This window comes from Echeneis naucrates, chromosome 7 (assembly GCF_900963305.1).
Source record: "Echeneis naucrates chromosome 7, fEcheNa1.1, whole genome shotgun sequence".
NCBI classification, from domain to species: Eukaryota; Metazoa; Chordata; class Actinopteri; order Carangiformes; family Echeneidae; genus Echeneis; species Echeneis naucrates.
Genome location: NC_042517.1, coordinates 5,826,408 through 5,843,539, shown reverse-complemented (window position 1 = coordinate 5,843,539; position 17,132 = coordinate 5,826,408). Strand labels below are relative to the sequence as shown.

The 17,132-nt window shown below is 41.6% G+C and overlaps 3 protein-coding genes across 3 annotated transcripts; 1 reads left to right on the top strand and 2 right to left on the bottom strand.

Moving 5' to 3' along the window:
• Nucleotides 1–1,135: 1,135 nt before the first annotated feature.
• Nucleotides 1,136–7,233, top strand: LOC115046098 (troponin C, slow skeletal and cardiac muscles-like). The gene is made up of 6 exons (XM_029506228.1): nt 1,136–1,269; nt 2,032–2,062; nt 3,883–4,029; nt 4,227–4,341; nt 4,996–5,132; nt 6,944–7,233. The coding sequence occupies exons 1-6, from the start codon at nt 1,246–1,248 to the stop codon at nt 6,973–6,975; spliced, it is 486 nt and encodes a 161-aa protein (XP_029362088.1). The 5' UTR covers nt 1,136–1,245; the 3' UTR covers nt 6,976–7,233.
• Nucleotides 7,234–9,785: 2,552 nt separating this feature from the next.
• nppa (natriuretic peptide A) lies at nt 9,786–12,145 on the bottom strand. The gene is made up of 3 exons (XM_029507487.1): nt 12,035–12,145; nt 10,037–10,313; nt 9,786–9,790 (listed from the first exon to the last, which is right to left on the bottom strand). Exons 1-3 carry the CDS (start codon nt 12,143–12,145, stop codon nt 9,786–9,788), a joined length of 393 nt encoding a protein of 130 aa, XP_029363347.1.
• Nucleotides 12,146–15,677: 3,532 nt separating this feature from the next.
• Nucleotides 15,678–16,356, bottom strand: nppb (natriuretic peptide B). Its single transcript, XM_029506975.1, has 2 exons — nt 16,234–16,356; nt 15,678–15,962 (listed from the first exon to the last, which is right to left on the bottom strand). Exons 1-2 carry the CDS (start codon nt 16,345–16,347, stop codon nt 15,678–15,680), a joined length of 399 nt encoding a protein of 132 aa, XP_029362835.1. The 5' UTR covers nt 16,348–16,356.
• Between the last annotated feature and the right edge of the window lie 776 nt (nt 16,357–17,132).

The window sequence follows — 17,132 nt, the reverse complement described above, 5'->3', positions numbered from 1 at the left end:
CTTTTGTTGGCTAACCTTTCCTATAAGAATAATAAGAAATTAGCTTATTAGGAAAAATAAAATACTGTTGCAATAAACATCGCGTGTTTGAAGTCACTGAAGTTTTTAACCAAATACATTTTTGCTAAACAGTGAGTGCCTAAACAGAACTATAAAAAAAAAAAAAAGCTCTCTGACATCTCCATCTTGGGACTGTCAGACTCTGCCCATCATTCCCAGCTAATACAAAAATGGACAAAGCGGCGAGGTGTGGGTGGAGTCTTTGGTGGGTGTTAGTTGAGTGGCCTCACCCCCCCATTGTACACGACTTTAATCCAAGAGAAAATAAATACAGGTGAATTAAACAAACATGAATGCAGTTACATCAGATTTGGTTTTCACCAAATACACGTACATCTACTTAATCTTTTGTTCTTTGAAATACATTTTTAGTTATGATTCATGCGAGAATAATGTGATGATGACTTTTTTTAAATGAGAAGTTTGTTTTGGACATCTGTGATATAGTGCAATAAAAAAAAAAAGAAAAAGTAAAGCAGCTGGATTTTGTAATAATTAGTGCAACAACTTATTGCAAAATGCTGCAAATTTTACCAAACATAAACACATCTTTTCCTGGAAAAAGTGCAGAATTTAAGTCAGTTCCTGATGTGGACTCCATATCTGGGCGATATGCAATGTTGTAGCCACTTTTTGGAGGAGACCACTGGCTGTGAGGACCTTATCCCCCCTTTACCTACACTTACCCTTGACCAGGGCAGATTTGGGTCACAACTGTGCCCTGTCTTCTAGAAAGTGAAATATTTAAGAAATGACCAATTACTTCCTATAGAATAAAGTAGTCATAAATCCCATTCTGATCACAGCTTGACTCAACCTCAATCAGGTTTTTTGAAATGAGTCTGAAATTAGCCTTTATGAAGAAATGACAACCTCATGAGATTTGAGCATGAGCTCATATATAAGAACAGTCTGTGTTAAACATATGTGAACATTGGCGCTGCTTTCAATGCTCCTGTATTGTTGGGGGACTTCTGTTGTTCTATTTATGGGTTGCTCTCCTTCTTTATCTCTCTGTCTGTCACTCCTCCGTTCATCACCCTTGGATTTTAGGAGGGTGAGTCAAGGGTTTTTTTAGTGCCACACTCGGCCAACAAAGACTGGGGCAGTTGCTGCCCCCGTTTGCATTGTATCTGAGTGCAGCAGTGTGTTCAGTAGTGTGTGTGTAGAGACGGAGCAGCAGCTATGGATGATGTATATAAGGCAGCGGTAAGTACACAGTACACTCAATATGATATGCTGTGTTATGTCTCTATCCGGCAATAATTCACGTCAAGGCGATGACTTCTTTCATGTTCTGCTTCAGCAGCAAGGATGAGAAGACAAATGTGCAGCAAACACTCTGTTGTATGAAATCAGATTCCTACTCTCATGTGCATGTATTTGCAGTTTAGAGGCCATTACTGAATCTTTGAATGATAATTCTGCTCTGGTTGAACAAACTGCCTACACTAAAACAGCCCAACGGTAATTTCTACCGTTGCGAAGCTGAAACATTTTTTACATTTGGAGGCGATGTGATGTTAGTGGATGCTAATTCAACACACTTCAACTTCATAGTCCTTGTATGGGCTGTTGCTCAGGTTGAGGACGATGAAGTCATGTCCTTGAGGGCAGGTGCTGTACCACCCTGACACACATTTGTGTCTCATTTCGAGTTGTCTCGAAACAATTGGCGAAATAAGGTTTCTCAGATGGGTTCATGTTTCTGTGCCTGACAATAGAACAAGGAACAGCTGGACAAATCAGAGAAAAAGAGACGGGACAGCTGCTGGCTATTAAAATAAATGGTTGACACCAGACACCCAGCCATGTACGTGACATTGCAGTACAGTCACACTGAGCGCAGCACGGACTTTAGGTGATCAGTGTAGTTGCTGAGCTGAGCTCTGACTGTCAACTTGTAAACAACAACAAAGAAACAACAACAATGATATGTACAATATTCATCCTGATTTTGTTTCCTTTCAGGTTGAAAACTTAACAGAGGAACAGAAAAATGGTGAGGACACTATTTACCACTGTTACTACTACTGTTATTCCTATTTAAGATTTGGCTCCTTCAAGTTCAAGACTTGCCTGTAACCTGTTGAAAATTTAGTTCCCAAGCCATAAATGAACTCCACCTACGAACAAAGAAGGCCACAAGGATTAATATTAGGAATCTAATGTTGGATCTCATACTGATAAATAGTGACGACCACACTGCCTGGGCTGATCTCTTTCACCTGCAGACATAAGTAGTAAATATGGCCTGAAGTATTGACTCTTTACACCCATTAGGTGCTCAACAGAAGGAAGCAGATTATTGTCTAGTTTCGGATGGAGTTTTCATTTGTCAATTCCCTGTCCAGTGCCCATGTTGTGCAAATAACTGGGCTATAGCCTTTTTGAACTATGGACCTGGCACAACATTTTTTCTATTATTAAATAGCAAAAAGGAATTTAGATACTTCTGTTCCTTCACTTCCGTTGTTCCTTTGTATCCATATCAAATTATTCATTTGGCAGTGTTACTGTGCAATGTGTATGTTGAGTATAATTCCCTTAAGCTGTATGATCAACAATCCATTCATCCATCCATCTTCAACCACTTATCTGAAGTGGGTCCAGACAGCCTTTTCTCCAGCAACCTCAGCTAACTCTGACTGGGGGACCCCAAAGCGCTCCCAGGCCAGTGAGGAGGTATAATCTCTCCACCTGGTCCTGGTCTGCTCCGAGGTCTCTCCTCCCAGTTGGATGTGCCATCCTTATTGGAGCAACCAACCACTGACTTTTAAATCAAACTAAGTACATTTCAGTTAATTTCAACACTTTCATTCTGAATTGAAAGCCCTATTTTTAGTGTTAACCTTGCTTTTGGAGAACACCTAATGAAATTATTCTTACCATCTTGTTCTTCACTGCTTTTATTGATAGATAATTATTGTTGTCCTATCTATTTTACTTACTCATACTCTCCAACTGTGACTCTGACACTCTCCTGCCCCTCGGACTGAAGGCCCAGATTTGATTGTCTGAGTGCATCACTCAAAATGATCACTATTACTGCAGTAAATGCTGGAAACGCTGTGCTGTGCTTAAAACTTCAGACCCTTAAGTTGGTGATGGATGAATCCTTGGCTGTCTGAGTCTGTTTTTATGAGTCAATGACTGTGTTGTTCAGTGGTGGAAACACTATGTCCTGTCAACTGATTATTTCACCTATCAGGTTAAATGAAAACATGGCATGGTCCGGCAGAACTGTGGTGTTGCCTCACAGCCCCGGGGCTGGGGCCTTTCTCTATGCTGCTTGCATGTTCTCCATGTGCCTACATGGGCACCCTCTGGGTGTTCCTTTCCAAAGGTTAATTATCACATGAAACAACTTCATCCATGACTAAATGATGAAGTCATGGATGAAATTGTTGATGAAGTTGATGACTTTATTATCCCCAAGAGACAAATTGTACAGCCAGCAGTAGACCCAAGGTTTGACAAGCTACCATAATAATAATAATAAAAAAAAGACAAATGAACTCTACTCTTGTTTTTTAGGTTAAGAAGGCTCATATATATTCTCCACTACCTGATCATTAATCACTGCTGGGGAGAAAACAGTTGGTTTATTTCTTGAAATCCTCGACCATTTCATCAGTTTTTGGCACATTAATTCTAAGATGGGAGGGTTTGTACCAATATGTGAAGTCTTCAAAGACGGAGCCATGATCAGGGCAGTCAATGTGAAGCGAAGACACAGTAGTCTGACACTGTGGTTTCAATCCTGGCAATGGAGACAATGATCTCCCTGTCTGACAGTAACGGCTGCTGTATCACTTCCAGAGTTCAAGGCTGCATTTGACGTCTTCATCCAGGATGCAGAAGATGGCTGCATCAGCACCAAGGAGTTGGGGAAGGTGATGAGGATGCTGGGACAGAATCCCACTCCTGAAGAGTTGCAGGAGATGATTGATGAGGTGGATGAGGACGGTACGTCAGCAAAATTAAGTGTGCAAAGTCACTATTTCAAGTCACTTGTTTCCATTTTAGTTTCATGCACTGGGATAAAAATGTTTTGACAGTGCTAAACTACATTAATACAATCTCGGTGTTAACTGTAACAAAAATGTATATTATAACATTGAATAACTTTGAAGTCTTTATAATATCATGTTGAATGTTCACAGGCAGCGGCACAGTTGACTTTGATGAGTTCTTGGTGATGATGGTGCGCTGCATGAAGGAGGAGAGCAAAGGGAAACCAGAGGAGGAGCTGGCTGAACTGTTCCGTATGTTTGACAAGTAGGTTTCTCTTTTCTTTGTTCACACAACTCTCTGAGAAACGCTCAAAAGAGATGTAACTGATGTCAGGGAAGTCACAGCAGTTTCTCGCTGAGATGATGTGTCATCACATAACCTTTGTGCGTCCTTTTGAACAAGCTTACAGTGTAGTTCTAAGACGATAAAAATACCCACATCCAATTGTCTTCCACAAAACGTAAACCATCACAGTATAACACCAAGTCACTTAAACTTCAAGCCGATCTGTCTATTTAAGAAGCGCAAGTGACTGAATTAGTTTCGCCTGCTTTTTTGCAAATTAAAGGACAACAGGAACGATTAAAGGAATAAAGCACATCCCCAAAAACAGCAGTTTTGCCTGCAGTGACCAAAGACAGTTGCTCACGCCTCATCTTTTCTGAGTGATTCTTTTCCTTGTCAGGACTGGTCACATGAGATGTTACCTGCAAACCAATCAGGTTGCACAAGTAGACATGGTAACACAGAGATGCACAAGGGTTTGGTCAAATAAGACTAATTACCATTATCTGACAACCTTGAGCAGAACTTGTTACCATTTCCAAACAAATGATCTTTCTAGCCTAAGACCAGCTCAGTTAAACAGGTTCAACATTCATTAACTACCTAACTAACTTTGCTTTATTGTGTGTTGAGGAACGGAGATGGTTACATAGACTTGGAAGAGCTGAAGTCCATGCTTGAGTCCACTGGAGAGGCTATCACAGAAGACGACATCGAGGAGCTGATGAAGGATGGAGACAAAAACAATGATGGCAAAATTGACTATGATGGTATGTTAATGTTAACGAGTGTCTTAGCTTTAATAACACAATGGTCGGAACACTAACCAGACAATGTTCACTCACTCATCTTCATCTGCTTTATCCGTATCCGGGTCATGGGGCTGCTCACATTGGGTGAGGGGCGGGGTACACCCTGGACAGGTCACCAGTCCATCGCAGGGCCCAGACAATGTTAAAATTTTAATTTGATTTATTTCCTTCTATGGAAAGAAATCTGATTGTAGATCTAAATTCACTTGTTTTATTCATTCATTCATACATCTTCAACCACTTATCCTTTTCCGGATCCGAGGGGGTGCTGGATGCAATCCAAGCTCACACAGGGCAAACACACAGAGACAGAGAGTGACAAACGACCACTCACACTCAAATTAGGTGCCTCTACTTCAAACTCTGTAGCACCAGCTACTGCTCAAACTTTGGCATGTGTTCATATTCATAACTTTTTTATAGCCCCATGCATCACCAATGAGGTCCGGTTGGAATCCATGAACTAAAAGCTGATTATATATAAATAACGCTGCCTTTTCGAAATTATGGCTTTTCATTCACCAGTTTGAGTCAATTCCTAATATTTATCTGGAAATTTCCACTCAAAGCCTGTATGGATTTTTGCTGACACTGTTTGTAGAGCTCTTCAAACCATTAAAAAACAAAAACCGAGTTCTTTCTGGATTACATGTAACAGTTAGTTTGTTTTAGCAAAGGCTAACTTGATTGAGTATACCTCATACACTGAGCTTATAGTTTCAATATCTGTGTTTATAATGCAGAAAACTGCTTCAACACACCCTTCCTGACAGGACAGCCCAACTTGGCAGGCTCTTCAAAATGTCTCTAGAATATGATAAAGTGGTTCTGACATATCTTACCCTGAGACATTTTGATTCAGACAGAAAACTTTTGGGAAAGGTGTTATAAAAGTTATAGCTGCTCTTCTCTTTCTGTCTCTGCTGTGGAGCAAATATAAAAAAAAAAAAAAAAAAGAGAGAGACATCAAATAACTGGATCATGTGAGGGGGCTTGTGACGCATCTCATGGAGGCAGAGCTTGGTTCTTTTTCTTGCTGGACTTCTCAGTAGTCTTTGGCATGGTGAACCACCAAAGCCTCTGATGTGGGCAATTAAGCCAACGTGCTTTCCTGCTTTGAATCCTATCCCAAGGCCCTACTTGGGCATCTTGGCAAGGACAAATCTTCAGTCTCCTTCCCACATGAGCATCCCAAGGATTTCTACTTGGGCCCATCTGTTTGCAATATGCCCAAACGTCCTCGGTCTGGTTATCCACCTGCAGCGTTCCTCACATCATTCCTACAAAAACCAAATTATGTCTTTGAGCCCAACGCCTCTGTGCTCAGGTTGTCTCGCTACATGGACTAAGAAATGCTGCCCTGGACTAAACCGCTCACTTCCACTTTGCTCTTCTGATGGACCTCTTTTCCTGCATAGTGAAACACTTACAGATTGTCCAGAATACAGCAGCATGTTGGATCTATAATAAAAGGGCACATACTAAATATTATTCCCAAAACACCTACTCGTCTAGAAGAAGAGAGAAGAATATAATTTATTGATCACTTTAACCGAATTAAATGTGCATGTGTATCTCTGGATACCGCTTCAGAGTTGCCCATAGTAGCTAATGTCTCATTGGATTTGAACACTACAATAATACAAACGAACCATGGACGCACAGCAGCTGCTAAAAGGGACCAGAATACATGAATGACATCTACAGGGAAACGGGTGTAAAAAAACGTTGACTGTTTGTAACATGACTTTGTGTGCTCCCCCTGACAGAGTTCCTGGAGTTTATGAAAGGTGTCGAATAAAGGATTCCGCCCGTAGCTGCAGCATCTTCGCTTTCAACGTCATCAACTGGGGTCATTCCCGAAGGCATGCTTACAGCTTCTATCTGCTTCTAACGACACAAAAAAGACACCTGTCCTCGGCGAACTTAGCAGACGAACAGCACGCCTGCCCTCAGGAAAGGCCCGTTCTTAGTTACTTTCACACACTGCCAGGCAAAGGTTTGCCTTGAACCAAATGTAAAGATATAAAGGCTGTTTACAATAAAAACAATTTTCATGAGTACATAACTTTGCCATGTCTGATATGTTCATTAAGTATTTTGCACTAGATATTGATCTTTAAGAGATTTTGGTGTGGTAATAATTCTGGAGGAGTGTTGTCCTGACACAGACAGCAGCTGTGAGTGCTGGAGCTCACGGCGGTGGCAATACTGGCCCACCTGTCTGCTGCTGAGTCTGCAGCAAGGGGGCAAACTTCACTGCATGTTAGGGGGCCCTCTGGTGGACAAACTCATTATGAATGTTCATACATTTTGAAGTAAGTCTCTGATTCCTTTGCTGAAACAAGGAAAGACAGGGATCCATTCCACTCACAAAAACTGCTGTGGACCGAAATCTGAAGGGCAAAATCTCATGTCTACATTCACATCTTCACTTGCAATAAGACAAACCTGTATTGCAGGACTAGCCATGTCTTCGTCCTCAGCTGGGACAGTTTGATTTGCCTTTCCATGACAAACAGATATTCATCTCAACTTGCAGTCTTCAAAATAGTGGCGATAACAAGAGATAAGAGTAATTCAGGCTCTGAGACTTACTTCAGATTGAATTTGGCACGGAGCAGGAAAACCTTTCGCTTCTTTGGCTCAAGGACTTTACTGTCTTCAACGTCACCATAAACAATATCAGTCAGGAGTTCACAGTGAATCAGCTGCCTCAGCTCAGTTTCAGCAGCTGTAAACATTCATTCATTAATATTCTGCCGCTTATCCGTTTCTGGGTCACAGGTGGTGCTGTAGTCAATCCCAGCTCACTCTGGGTGAGGGCAGGGTACAAACCTGAACAGGTCACCAGTCCATCACAGGACCAACACACAGAGACAGACAGAGACCAACAACGACTCACACTCACACTCAGACCTACAGACAATTTGGAAACCCACACAGGCACGGAGAGAACATGCAAACTTCGTACAGGCTGGGGAATTGAACCCACGACCTTCTTGCTGTGAGGCAACTGCGCTAACAGTGAAAGTGTAAGGATCAGCCAGTGAACTAGTCCACTGTCTCCATAGCATTCTTGCACAGTTGGAGAAGAAAAGTTATTGATTAATCAATAAGCATTGCCCATCTCTGATGCAGGCCTCCATCCAGCATGTTAGTACAAATTACTGCTTCTTGACTTATTGCTGGATCCAACAGGTGTACTCACATTAAACTCCTGCTCACCTCCCTGCATCAGCTCTCAGAGTGATTTTTTTATTTTTTTGTCAAGATTTATCAGATAAATTGTGTGACAACTGTAAAATTGTCCCGACCAGCGTCAGTCAGGTTTAGCTTACGACCGACTAAGAGGTCACCTCACGGCTGAGCTGTTAGGGAAAATAAATACATGCATGTCCACACCGTTTATCTACTTTAATAGCGTCCTTGCTCCAAGTTTTCCACATTAGTCTGGCCATGACGCGTTGTTCTTATTGGTGTGCAGGGAGCAAACGAGGTAGTCAGGCCCACAGTGGGGGCAAAAATATACATCTGTCCTTATCAAGGTATTGGACTGTGACCGGCTGAAGGAGCTGCTCTTGCCACTCTTTTCTGTCCTGCTAGTTTCCAAAGACATCATGAAACTTGGTGTGAAAAGCACAGTTAAGTTGGCGGCCACCATTAGCTGAAATGTGATGTCTTACAGCTGTCCAGTCACTTAATCAGAGCGGACAGTGTGACAGTTTCTGGATTGTAAACTACAGTGACATATTCTTCTCGCCTGTGTCAAATGCATGTAGATGTCAGCAGTTAATGAATGGATCAGCCATATTTCCTGCATGACTCACATCCCCTCTCAGCAGTTTATTTTTATACAGCACCAATAAGGAAGCAATAGATTCAATTAGCTTCCATTTAGTTTGCATACCGTACACCTGGTTGTCCTGCACAGGGCTGCTGGGAGATAAGAGCCTGTCTTAACACGCTTTGAGCAAAAGATTGAATTTAAAGGATGATATTGGTTCATATTAAGAAAAGGTTGTGCTACCCACTGTGAAATCCAACAACAACAACAACAGGTTGCTCAGCTAACTCAGGTAACAACTCAAAGGTTAGATGCTTCAGGTCCCTGTACACACTGTACTCACTCAAATTTACTGCCTTATCTTGTCGTAACTTATTTTTGATACAAGTGATATCGGGAAAAAAATGACAGCAGGTCAAGATGTTATTGCATGAAATCAATTAAAAAGGTAGTATTTATGCCTAATCACAGGCTTAGGGGCCCAAAGTGGTATTCAGACTGTAGGTGTTCAGAGAAAACTCATCCTCAGACTGTCAGTATCAACTGTAGCCAAACGAGCAGTGCTGGGAAAGAAATTCATTCTTCATATGAAAACAGACTTTATTTTCCTTTTGGCAATCCATGTGCAGTTAATTTGTTGCTTTAGGGTGATAATGTTACAAAAAAACAAAAACAAAACAAACAAACAAACAAACAAACAAACACAAAAGAGACACACAGCTGAACTGTCACTAACACAAAGTCAAACACATCCAGTCTCATCTGTTGCATCTTCAGTGGGAGATCAAACTATCTTCCAACACGTGGCCCTGGAAAGTGTCGGATTAGCCTGATGGGAAAAGACACAACAGGAGAAGAAATGGTCATTAGCAACAAGCGAGGTTTTTATTTGTATAATAGCTACATAATATTTCAGCACTTTTAATGGGTGTTTATGCTCACTTTATTTCATGCTTATGTCTACAAGCTGCTGTGTTATTTTATCATCCTGCAGTGAGTGACATTTCAAACCTAATGAACATTATACTACAGGATTCTTTACATGATCCAGCTTCATCATCAGCTGCAGTCTTACCTCTTCCATTGTTGCATCCCAGACCACTGGCGTTTCCTATGCGATCCATTCTTGCTCCAAAGCAGCTGGAGGCCCGTTTCCTGGTGCTCATCAGCAGATCAAGCAGATTGTTCCTCTGAGTCATGGCCCTGCTGGGGCCCACCGCCAGTGGTTGAGATTTGTCTGCTAACAGAGGTTCGTGGTCTTCCTCCACCTGGTTTGTCTCTTCATAATCGCCCTCAGAGTCCTCCTGCTGGACGGCCTCAGCCAGAGTCCCCTCAAAGCGCTCAAGTAGAGACTGGTGAGGAGAGGTACAGATGGGTTTACCCTCAAAAATGCCAAAACACCAAAAACACACACTGATTGAAAACACGAGATCTCCAGTGAAACTGCAGCTACAAACAACTTCATAAAGAGAATGGCAGGATTCAATTTTAGGACAGGATTACATTTTTATACTACACACAGTTGTGGAGTATAACAAGATGCCGCCCAAGGTCACCTAAACGCCTCAGTATGGCTTTTATAGATCAGACTCAGGGTCATGTCATGGCATTTATCTCACCATTGAAGGTCTCCTCCTTTTCTCAAAGACCAAGTTCAGTCTGAACAACCAGGACCCCATCCTAAACCAGTTCGCCACTCTGAACCAGACCTGCGTCCTCAAACTCCCTGGACCAGTCTTCCACCTCAGTCATCTAATATACGGAAAGTTTCCTGTTCAAATGAATAGGAATGTGTCTCCAAATTGGTATGGTATGCAGTTTATAAGCTTTTGAACACTTGTTTTCAGTTTTCAGGATCAGACGCCCAGAGTATTTAGACAGCAGCATCTGATCCAAACATGGATTTTAAAATAACTTATCAGTGCCTGCTGAAATGGCAGCCCCACAATCAGCGTGCTGGATCTTCAGCGTAATATTTACCATGATAAACACGCCAACAGTGCCAAGAACAGCGCTCCTACCTTTTTCACCATGCTTGCTATGATAACAGTCATGTCATTTTAAACATATGGAAGTGTTGTCCTGAGAGCAGTATTGCTCTGTGGTGGTTTGCTAGAGAAACTGCATTTTTTACCCCCTTACACTAGAAAATCAGTGCTTTCTGAAAAGCCTACATTTGTCTGTGTGTGACACTTCCATTTTCATTGTGTAAATGGAGTTAAGCAAGATATCAATTAGCCAGTTATTCAATTATTTTTGTTCATTTATTGGTACATTCTTGCCATCTTTGTTAGGGATGTCTACGTTCTTATTTCCACAGAGGACAGTCCTAATGGCGCCAGTGGGCGATCTTACAGCCCGTCAGTGTCTCATTCAGAGGCCCAGATGTCACTAGAGGAGTGAGGAGAATTTTATTTAAGTTTATTGTAGTGACAGAACAAAGAAATGGACAATAAGATGAAGTAGACTTTTCAGAGGCAGGGAAAACTGATCATAGCTACAAAAGACTGAGTATTAGTCGTGATCAGATGGAGATAGAAACTTAAAATCACTTGTAGAACCATCCAGACGCATGTGTTTCAGTGCTGAAGTGTTCTTATTTCAGAATTAAGGATCCTCTATAGAATGAGAAAAAAATCCGATCTCTTTTTTTTTCCATAAACTATTCCAATTCATGAATGAACAGTTATGTTGACTTCCTCAACATGAGATGATGTTTGTTTTAAATGTTTTAACTTTCCTTCTGTCGCACACCAAAAACAAAAAGGGACGATCTCCACTCTGTTCTCCACAATGTTCGTCTTTGCTACGCTCTGATTGGAGCTTCATTTACATCTTTATCTGCGAAGACTCGCACTGCTCATCTCCAACTTACTGATTATTCACTTGGCGCGCTTGTTTTTTTAATTAATTTAATTAATTGAGTTAGATGTGGGCAAGGGACGACCTCCAGGGTCAAAAGTTAACTTTCATTTCCATAAGTCCAGTACAGAAATGGTTTTAGAATCAGATATTTTAGTGCAGCCCAGTGAAAGGAACATGTGATAACAGGATCGGCCACAAGGTTTCTTACCTTGAGCTGAGCAAGGTCACTGGTAGAAGAGGCCCGTCCCAGTATGTGGCTGCTGACCAGTGTGTGCTGACACAGGAGAGCCAGTAGGCCCCACAGGACGGTAGTCCTCATGTTATCCTGCCACTGCTACTACTGATACTACAGCCCGCAGTGCAAGATCTTATATACACACACATAAACATGCACACACACACAGACAGTCAGTGTCAGTGACTCATCATTTTGTAGACCACCTCAAGTGCATTCTGACACCTTTGCATGATAAGGTAGCTGGTCAGATGTCATAAGTGGTGCTTGGTGGTGGGTGATCTATGCATGTGTGTGTGTGTCAGTGCATGTGTGTGTGAGCTCTGAGCGCATACATGGTGCTTATTGATCGGAATGCAGATCCACCATGCAAATACTTCACACTGTCTGCACGCCCCGAAAAATACCATAGTAGGCTAGAAGGGATGCTCCTGAGTTACAGGGTGACACCTGACAAAATGCTGTTACATCCGTTTGGATTTGAGTTGCGTTTTATGAGTTTGTAAACTTGGTTAAGGCAGTTTTAGCTTCAGAGAATTAAATAATAATAGAATATACTAAAGACAGGTGGCATGGTGGTGAAGGGGTTAGCACTGCCACCTCACAGCCAGAAGGTTCTGGGCCCACCACTTTCATCCAGCGGCCCAAACACACGGGTCTTTCTCTCTGTGTTGGCCCTGTGATAAAATCCTATCCACGGACCAAATGTATAAACTATGCATCCACTTGAAAAGTGTACACGTCACTTTCCATGTAAGTTTCTGGATGTTCAAAAATCCACGGATGGTGAGAAAGTGCATACAGCACACATCTTTAACACCAAGCGCAAAATGAGTCTGATTATTTTAGTAATAAAAGTGATTATGCTAAAATTTATAATCATATAGTGAGTGGTTGACAACCTTTTTTCAATAAGACTGAATTTCATTCTATCTTGAGTAAATGTTTGTCACTATGCAATTATAATTCTAATCATTATAATATCTTTATAACGATTATAACGATCTTTATGGATTATAAATAAACCAATTTATATATACAGGATTGCCATTATTAAAGGTTATTATTCTGTGTGATTAATGATGAGAATAACCTGCCACATCAGGTGTGACCAACAAACACAACTATATGACGACTGTACCCACCAAATCATGCAGTGGCTGCTTTGGTGTTCCCGGAGGATATTGCAGAAATAGGCAGGCATTGGTTTTTGAGAGATGGCTCTGATTTTGCGGCCCATGATGATAAATAACTGGCTGGCTAATGAACTGGTTTTGTTTTCCAAGAGTTATTTTTGTGTAACGGCTCTGTTGCAGTTCTAGGGGAAATTTCAGGGGACACTTCAGCTTGAAGACAGGTCTGGATAATGCCAAATGCATCGATCAAACATTGTTTCCTGTTCACAGTCAATACAATTGTGTTTGCTCTTACTTTCTATTGCCAACTATCAGTTTGTCTGTTTTTGTCTGCTTCCTGTTTATTTTGAACTCAGCGTCTTACCCTTGTCTTGCTGCCAGGTTTTTTCCTGCCTGTGCGATTGTGTGCCCGCCCTCATGTGTGTCACCTGTGTATCGTTATCCCTTACTTTATGTGCATATAAGATATGCTCCTCACTCCTGCTGTGCTAGATCTTCTCGTCATTAATGCCAGCATTTCAGCTTTATTGGTCCAAAGTGAGCTCCTCGTATTGGACCTGTTTTTGTCGTTCATCTCTGAGTGTCTGCCGGATATTCTTAGCTTGTGCCTAATCTGACTGCCTGCTTGGTTTGAACTGAGTGAACAGACTGTGAGTTTAGCTTCATCCCTGCCTGGTTCCACCTGCCTGGTTCCACCTGCCTGGTTCCACCTGCCTGTATCGCAACGCCATCTTGGTAGCGCCTTATGTGTTACCTCTCATCAAATCCAGAAGGGCGAGGAGTTATATCAGAATTATATTTTAAAAAGGAGGTTGAATAATTCGTATGACTTCTCGTTTTCTTCGCATTTGTGATTATACACGTAGAATAGTTCACTGGGAAAAACACTTCTATTGATGTGCGACACACGTCTCCGAAAAAACCCGCAATTCATTCTGTGGCAAAGCCCAGTTGTGTTTCTTTTTGTCTCTTGCCATCAAGCAGCTCTTGGATTTGGTTTAAGTCATGGCCTCCCCGATCTGTAGAGGGAATCTTTTCTGTCCATCCTGGAGGGACTCTTAAAAATACATTTATAGGCACCTTTCAAGGCTCTCCGGGTCATCTTACAGGGCAGAGCAGAGAAGCAGGTCACAGCTGGGCTGATGCAGCTTCACTTGTGCGACTAACAGAAGTCCATCATTCCTTCAACTTGAATTTTGGTGAGAAAATCTCATCCTCTTGTGTTTTATTCCTCATCTCTTAAGCACTATTTCTATTGTTGAGACTTTCTAAACAAGACTTAAGTCATGTTCTCTGCCAGATTGTACTGCATGTTTTCCTAGTTAGTTTCCTAGTTAGTTTCTGATCTGTGTATGGACTTCTATCTTTGGATTTAGCTTACCTCTGTTTGGATTTTTTTTCACCGTGTGAACACCGATAATGATTTCACACAACTGAAGAGTCTGGATTTAGATTTGTTAGAAGGTGTGGATTAAAGTTTAGCAAGCATATAAAGAGAGCAGCTAAGTGTTAGTTTAAGAAGCTGGAGTTCAAGTAACTGATGTAAGCACAGACAAACAGTTGAATGTAAAATAAGAGAGACTGCTTCTGGAGTTCACAAATACGACAGATGTTTGTGTCAGATGACACTTTAAACACAGTGAGTGAAGAAGCAAAGAGCCTAATTAGACACATACAGATACGGTAAATGGACCGCTCTTATATGGCAGCTCTCTTGTCTTATTGAACACTCAAAGCATTATACAGCATGTACCACCACACTGGAGGAGCTAACTGAACTAGCGACTTTCCAGTTGGTGGTTGACTGAAAAATGAAAACATATCGAATTTTGTATGAGATCCAATGTGAACGATAATCAGATTACACTGATTATCTAAACACAAGATACTATTTCATAGTTGTAGTGTCTTAATGATGACTCAAACACAATGTCAGGTCTCAAATATGTGACAGTCACACAATGCAAATGATGCCGAAGGAGGCATCTAAAATGTCAGTTTCCTGCCTTTTGACTGTAGTTACTGTGTGTGTATGTGTGTGTGGTGCTTAAACGTGCACTCAATGGTATGCTGTTGTAAACATTTATTAATACAGAATCTTACATCCATTTTAAATAAATATACTTGTCAATCATACACAACATTAAATAAAAATTAGTAAATAAATATAATTCAAATAAAAATACAATTTGGTAGAGACGTTGCAGTTGCCGAGTTTAGATGATAAGACTTCATCTTTACTTTGGATCTGAAAGAGAACAAGATGACAAAGCTGTTACTAATATTCATATTTTCTCATTCATTGAATAGCAAAACCTGTATGACTGACAGAATCTAAAGATTTGAAGAAAGCTGGTGGTAACTATACGAAGAACTGAGTCCAATCTTTTTTCTTATTCTTCTTCTTTCTTTCTTTCTTTTTTTTTTTTTTTTTTTTTGGCGACTTTCTTAGTAATTTTTCATGAGGCTGAAATGCAATGCTACTGAAACTCACTGTATCTGCCCACAGTGTTGCAGCCCAGAGAACTCATGGAGCCTATTCTGTCCATCCGTCGACCGAAGCAGCCAGAGGACCTCCTGGACGGGTCGTTGCGCACACTCTTCAGGTTCTTAGCTGACAGAAATTCCCTGATTGACGCCTCATCCAGTCCAGTTTGAGGCCGATCCTCGAGACTCAGGCTGTCTAGGTCATCCTGCTCTGCAGGGACTCTCGGGTTTGCCTCAGTCTGCTCTGACACAGATTCCTCCAGTCTGTGGACCAGCGCCTGCAACATCAACATATGCTGTTTAGTCTCCTGAGACCAAGAGAAGCATCTTTGATATTCAGGCAAGTCCACTTAAACTGGTCATTTTGCTATTTATACAGCTGCAGCCTTTATTATTAATCATGTTTAATTGCACATATTATTCTCTCAAAGTAACAATTTACCTGCTGTAAGCTTGTGTCACATCACATAAAATCACAAAGAGGATGTTGCTGTTGAGTGGAAGGTGTGTGGGACCGTGGTAGCGCCCCAGAGTTTCAGAGTAACTCACCTTTAAGATGTCCATGTCAGTGTCCGTCAAGCTGGTGCTGATGGGATACGTGTTGATCAGCTGCAGGTTTAAGATGAGGAGGAGCCCACAGAGGTGAGTGGGAGACAGATGCATGCTTCTCTGTGAGATCCTGATGTTCCTGTCAGAAGGTGGAGGGATGCTCTGGCTGTTTTACCTAGCAACTGTTTGGATGCTGGAGTCCACAGCAGCACCCTCTGCTCTTTTATACTAGAGCCTGACACATGTAGGTATGCCAGGAATTGTACTGACATTCCTGACACCTGATTCTGATAACAGGAGCTGTCGGAAACAGCTCCTTTTAAAGGGCTGTCTCTCAGATATGGACCATTCATATGACATAGTTGCTTCCATACACTACTTAGTTTCAGAAACAAAGTCCCAGTCGCCCAGTCAACCCCCCACCCCCCCACCCTCTACCTCGACTTGCACACACGCACACATCACCCCTGACTCACTGAGCGATGGGAAGTAATAAACTAACAGGCAGTGTGACAGTGTTACTAAATTAAGGAGTGTACGTGATTATGATTAGGTAGCATGCTGGATCTAATTCAGATCGTCACTGCATAAGGGTGCTCAGAAGTCTGATCTGGAAGGTGGCTTATGACCTCTGTAGGAGAAAACAAAAGAAAAGAATATGAAAAATCATACTACATGAAACATTACTTTAGCTGTCGTCTTTCTGGTTAGTCTATTGCCATCACCCATCGTCAGCTGGCCCCCAAACGCTGCACAGGCAAGCTGTGCAGATGGATGGATCAGTTTGATACTCTTGGTAGGGAACATACTTAGACAGTCATTTGACTTAGTCAGCCGTACGCATGTCACGCAGATCTAAGCGTTTGTCTGGATTAATACAAACACCATTAATATGTTTT

Bases quoted from the DNA above. Each gene is read 5' to 3' on its own strand.
- LOC115046098 (XM_029506228.1), top strand. From the start codon at position 1,246: ATGGATGATGTATATAAGGCAGCG. The intron at 1,270-2,031 runs GTAAGTACACAG...GTTTCCTTTCAG, and splicing joins ATGATGTATATAAGGCAGCG to GTTGAAAACTTAACAGAGGA. The intron at 4,030-4,226 runs GTACGTCAGCAA...GAATGTTCACAG, and splicing joins TGATGAGGTGGATGAGGACG to GCAGCGGCACAGTTGACTTT.
- nppa (XM_029507487.1), bottom strand. From the start codon at position 12,145: ATGAGGACTACCGTCCTGTGGGGCCTACTGGCTCTCCTGTGTCAGCAC. The intron at 10,314-12,034 runs GTAAGAAACCTT...TCTCCTCACCAG, and splicing joins GTGACCTTGCTCAGCTCAAG to TCTCTACTTGAGCGCTTTGA.
- nppb (XM_029506975.1), bottom strand. From the start codon at position 16,347: ATGCATCTGTCTCCCACTCACCTCTGTGGGCTCCTCCTCATCTTAAAC. The intron at 15,963-16,233 runs GTGAGTTACTCT...TTGATGTTGCAG, and splicing joins CTGACATGGACATCTTAAAG to GCGCTGGTCCACAGACTGGA.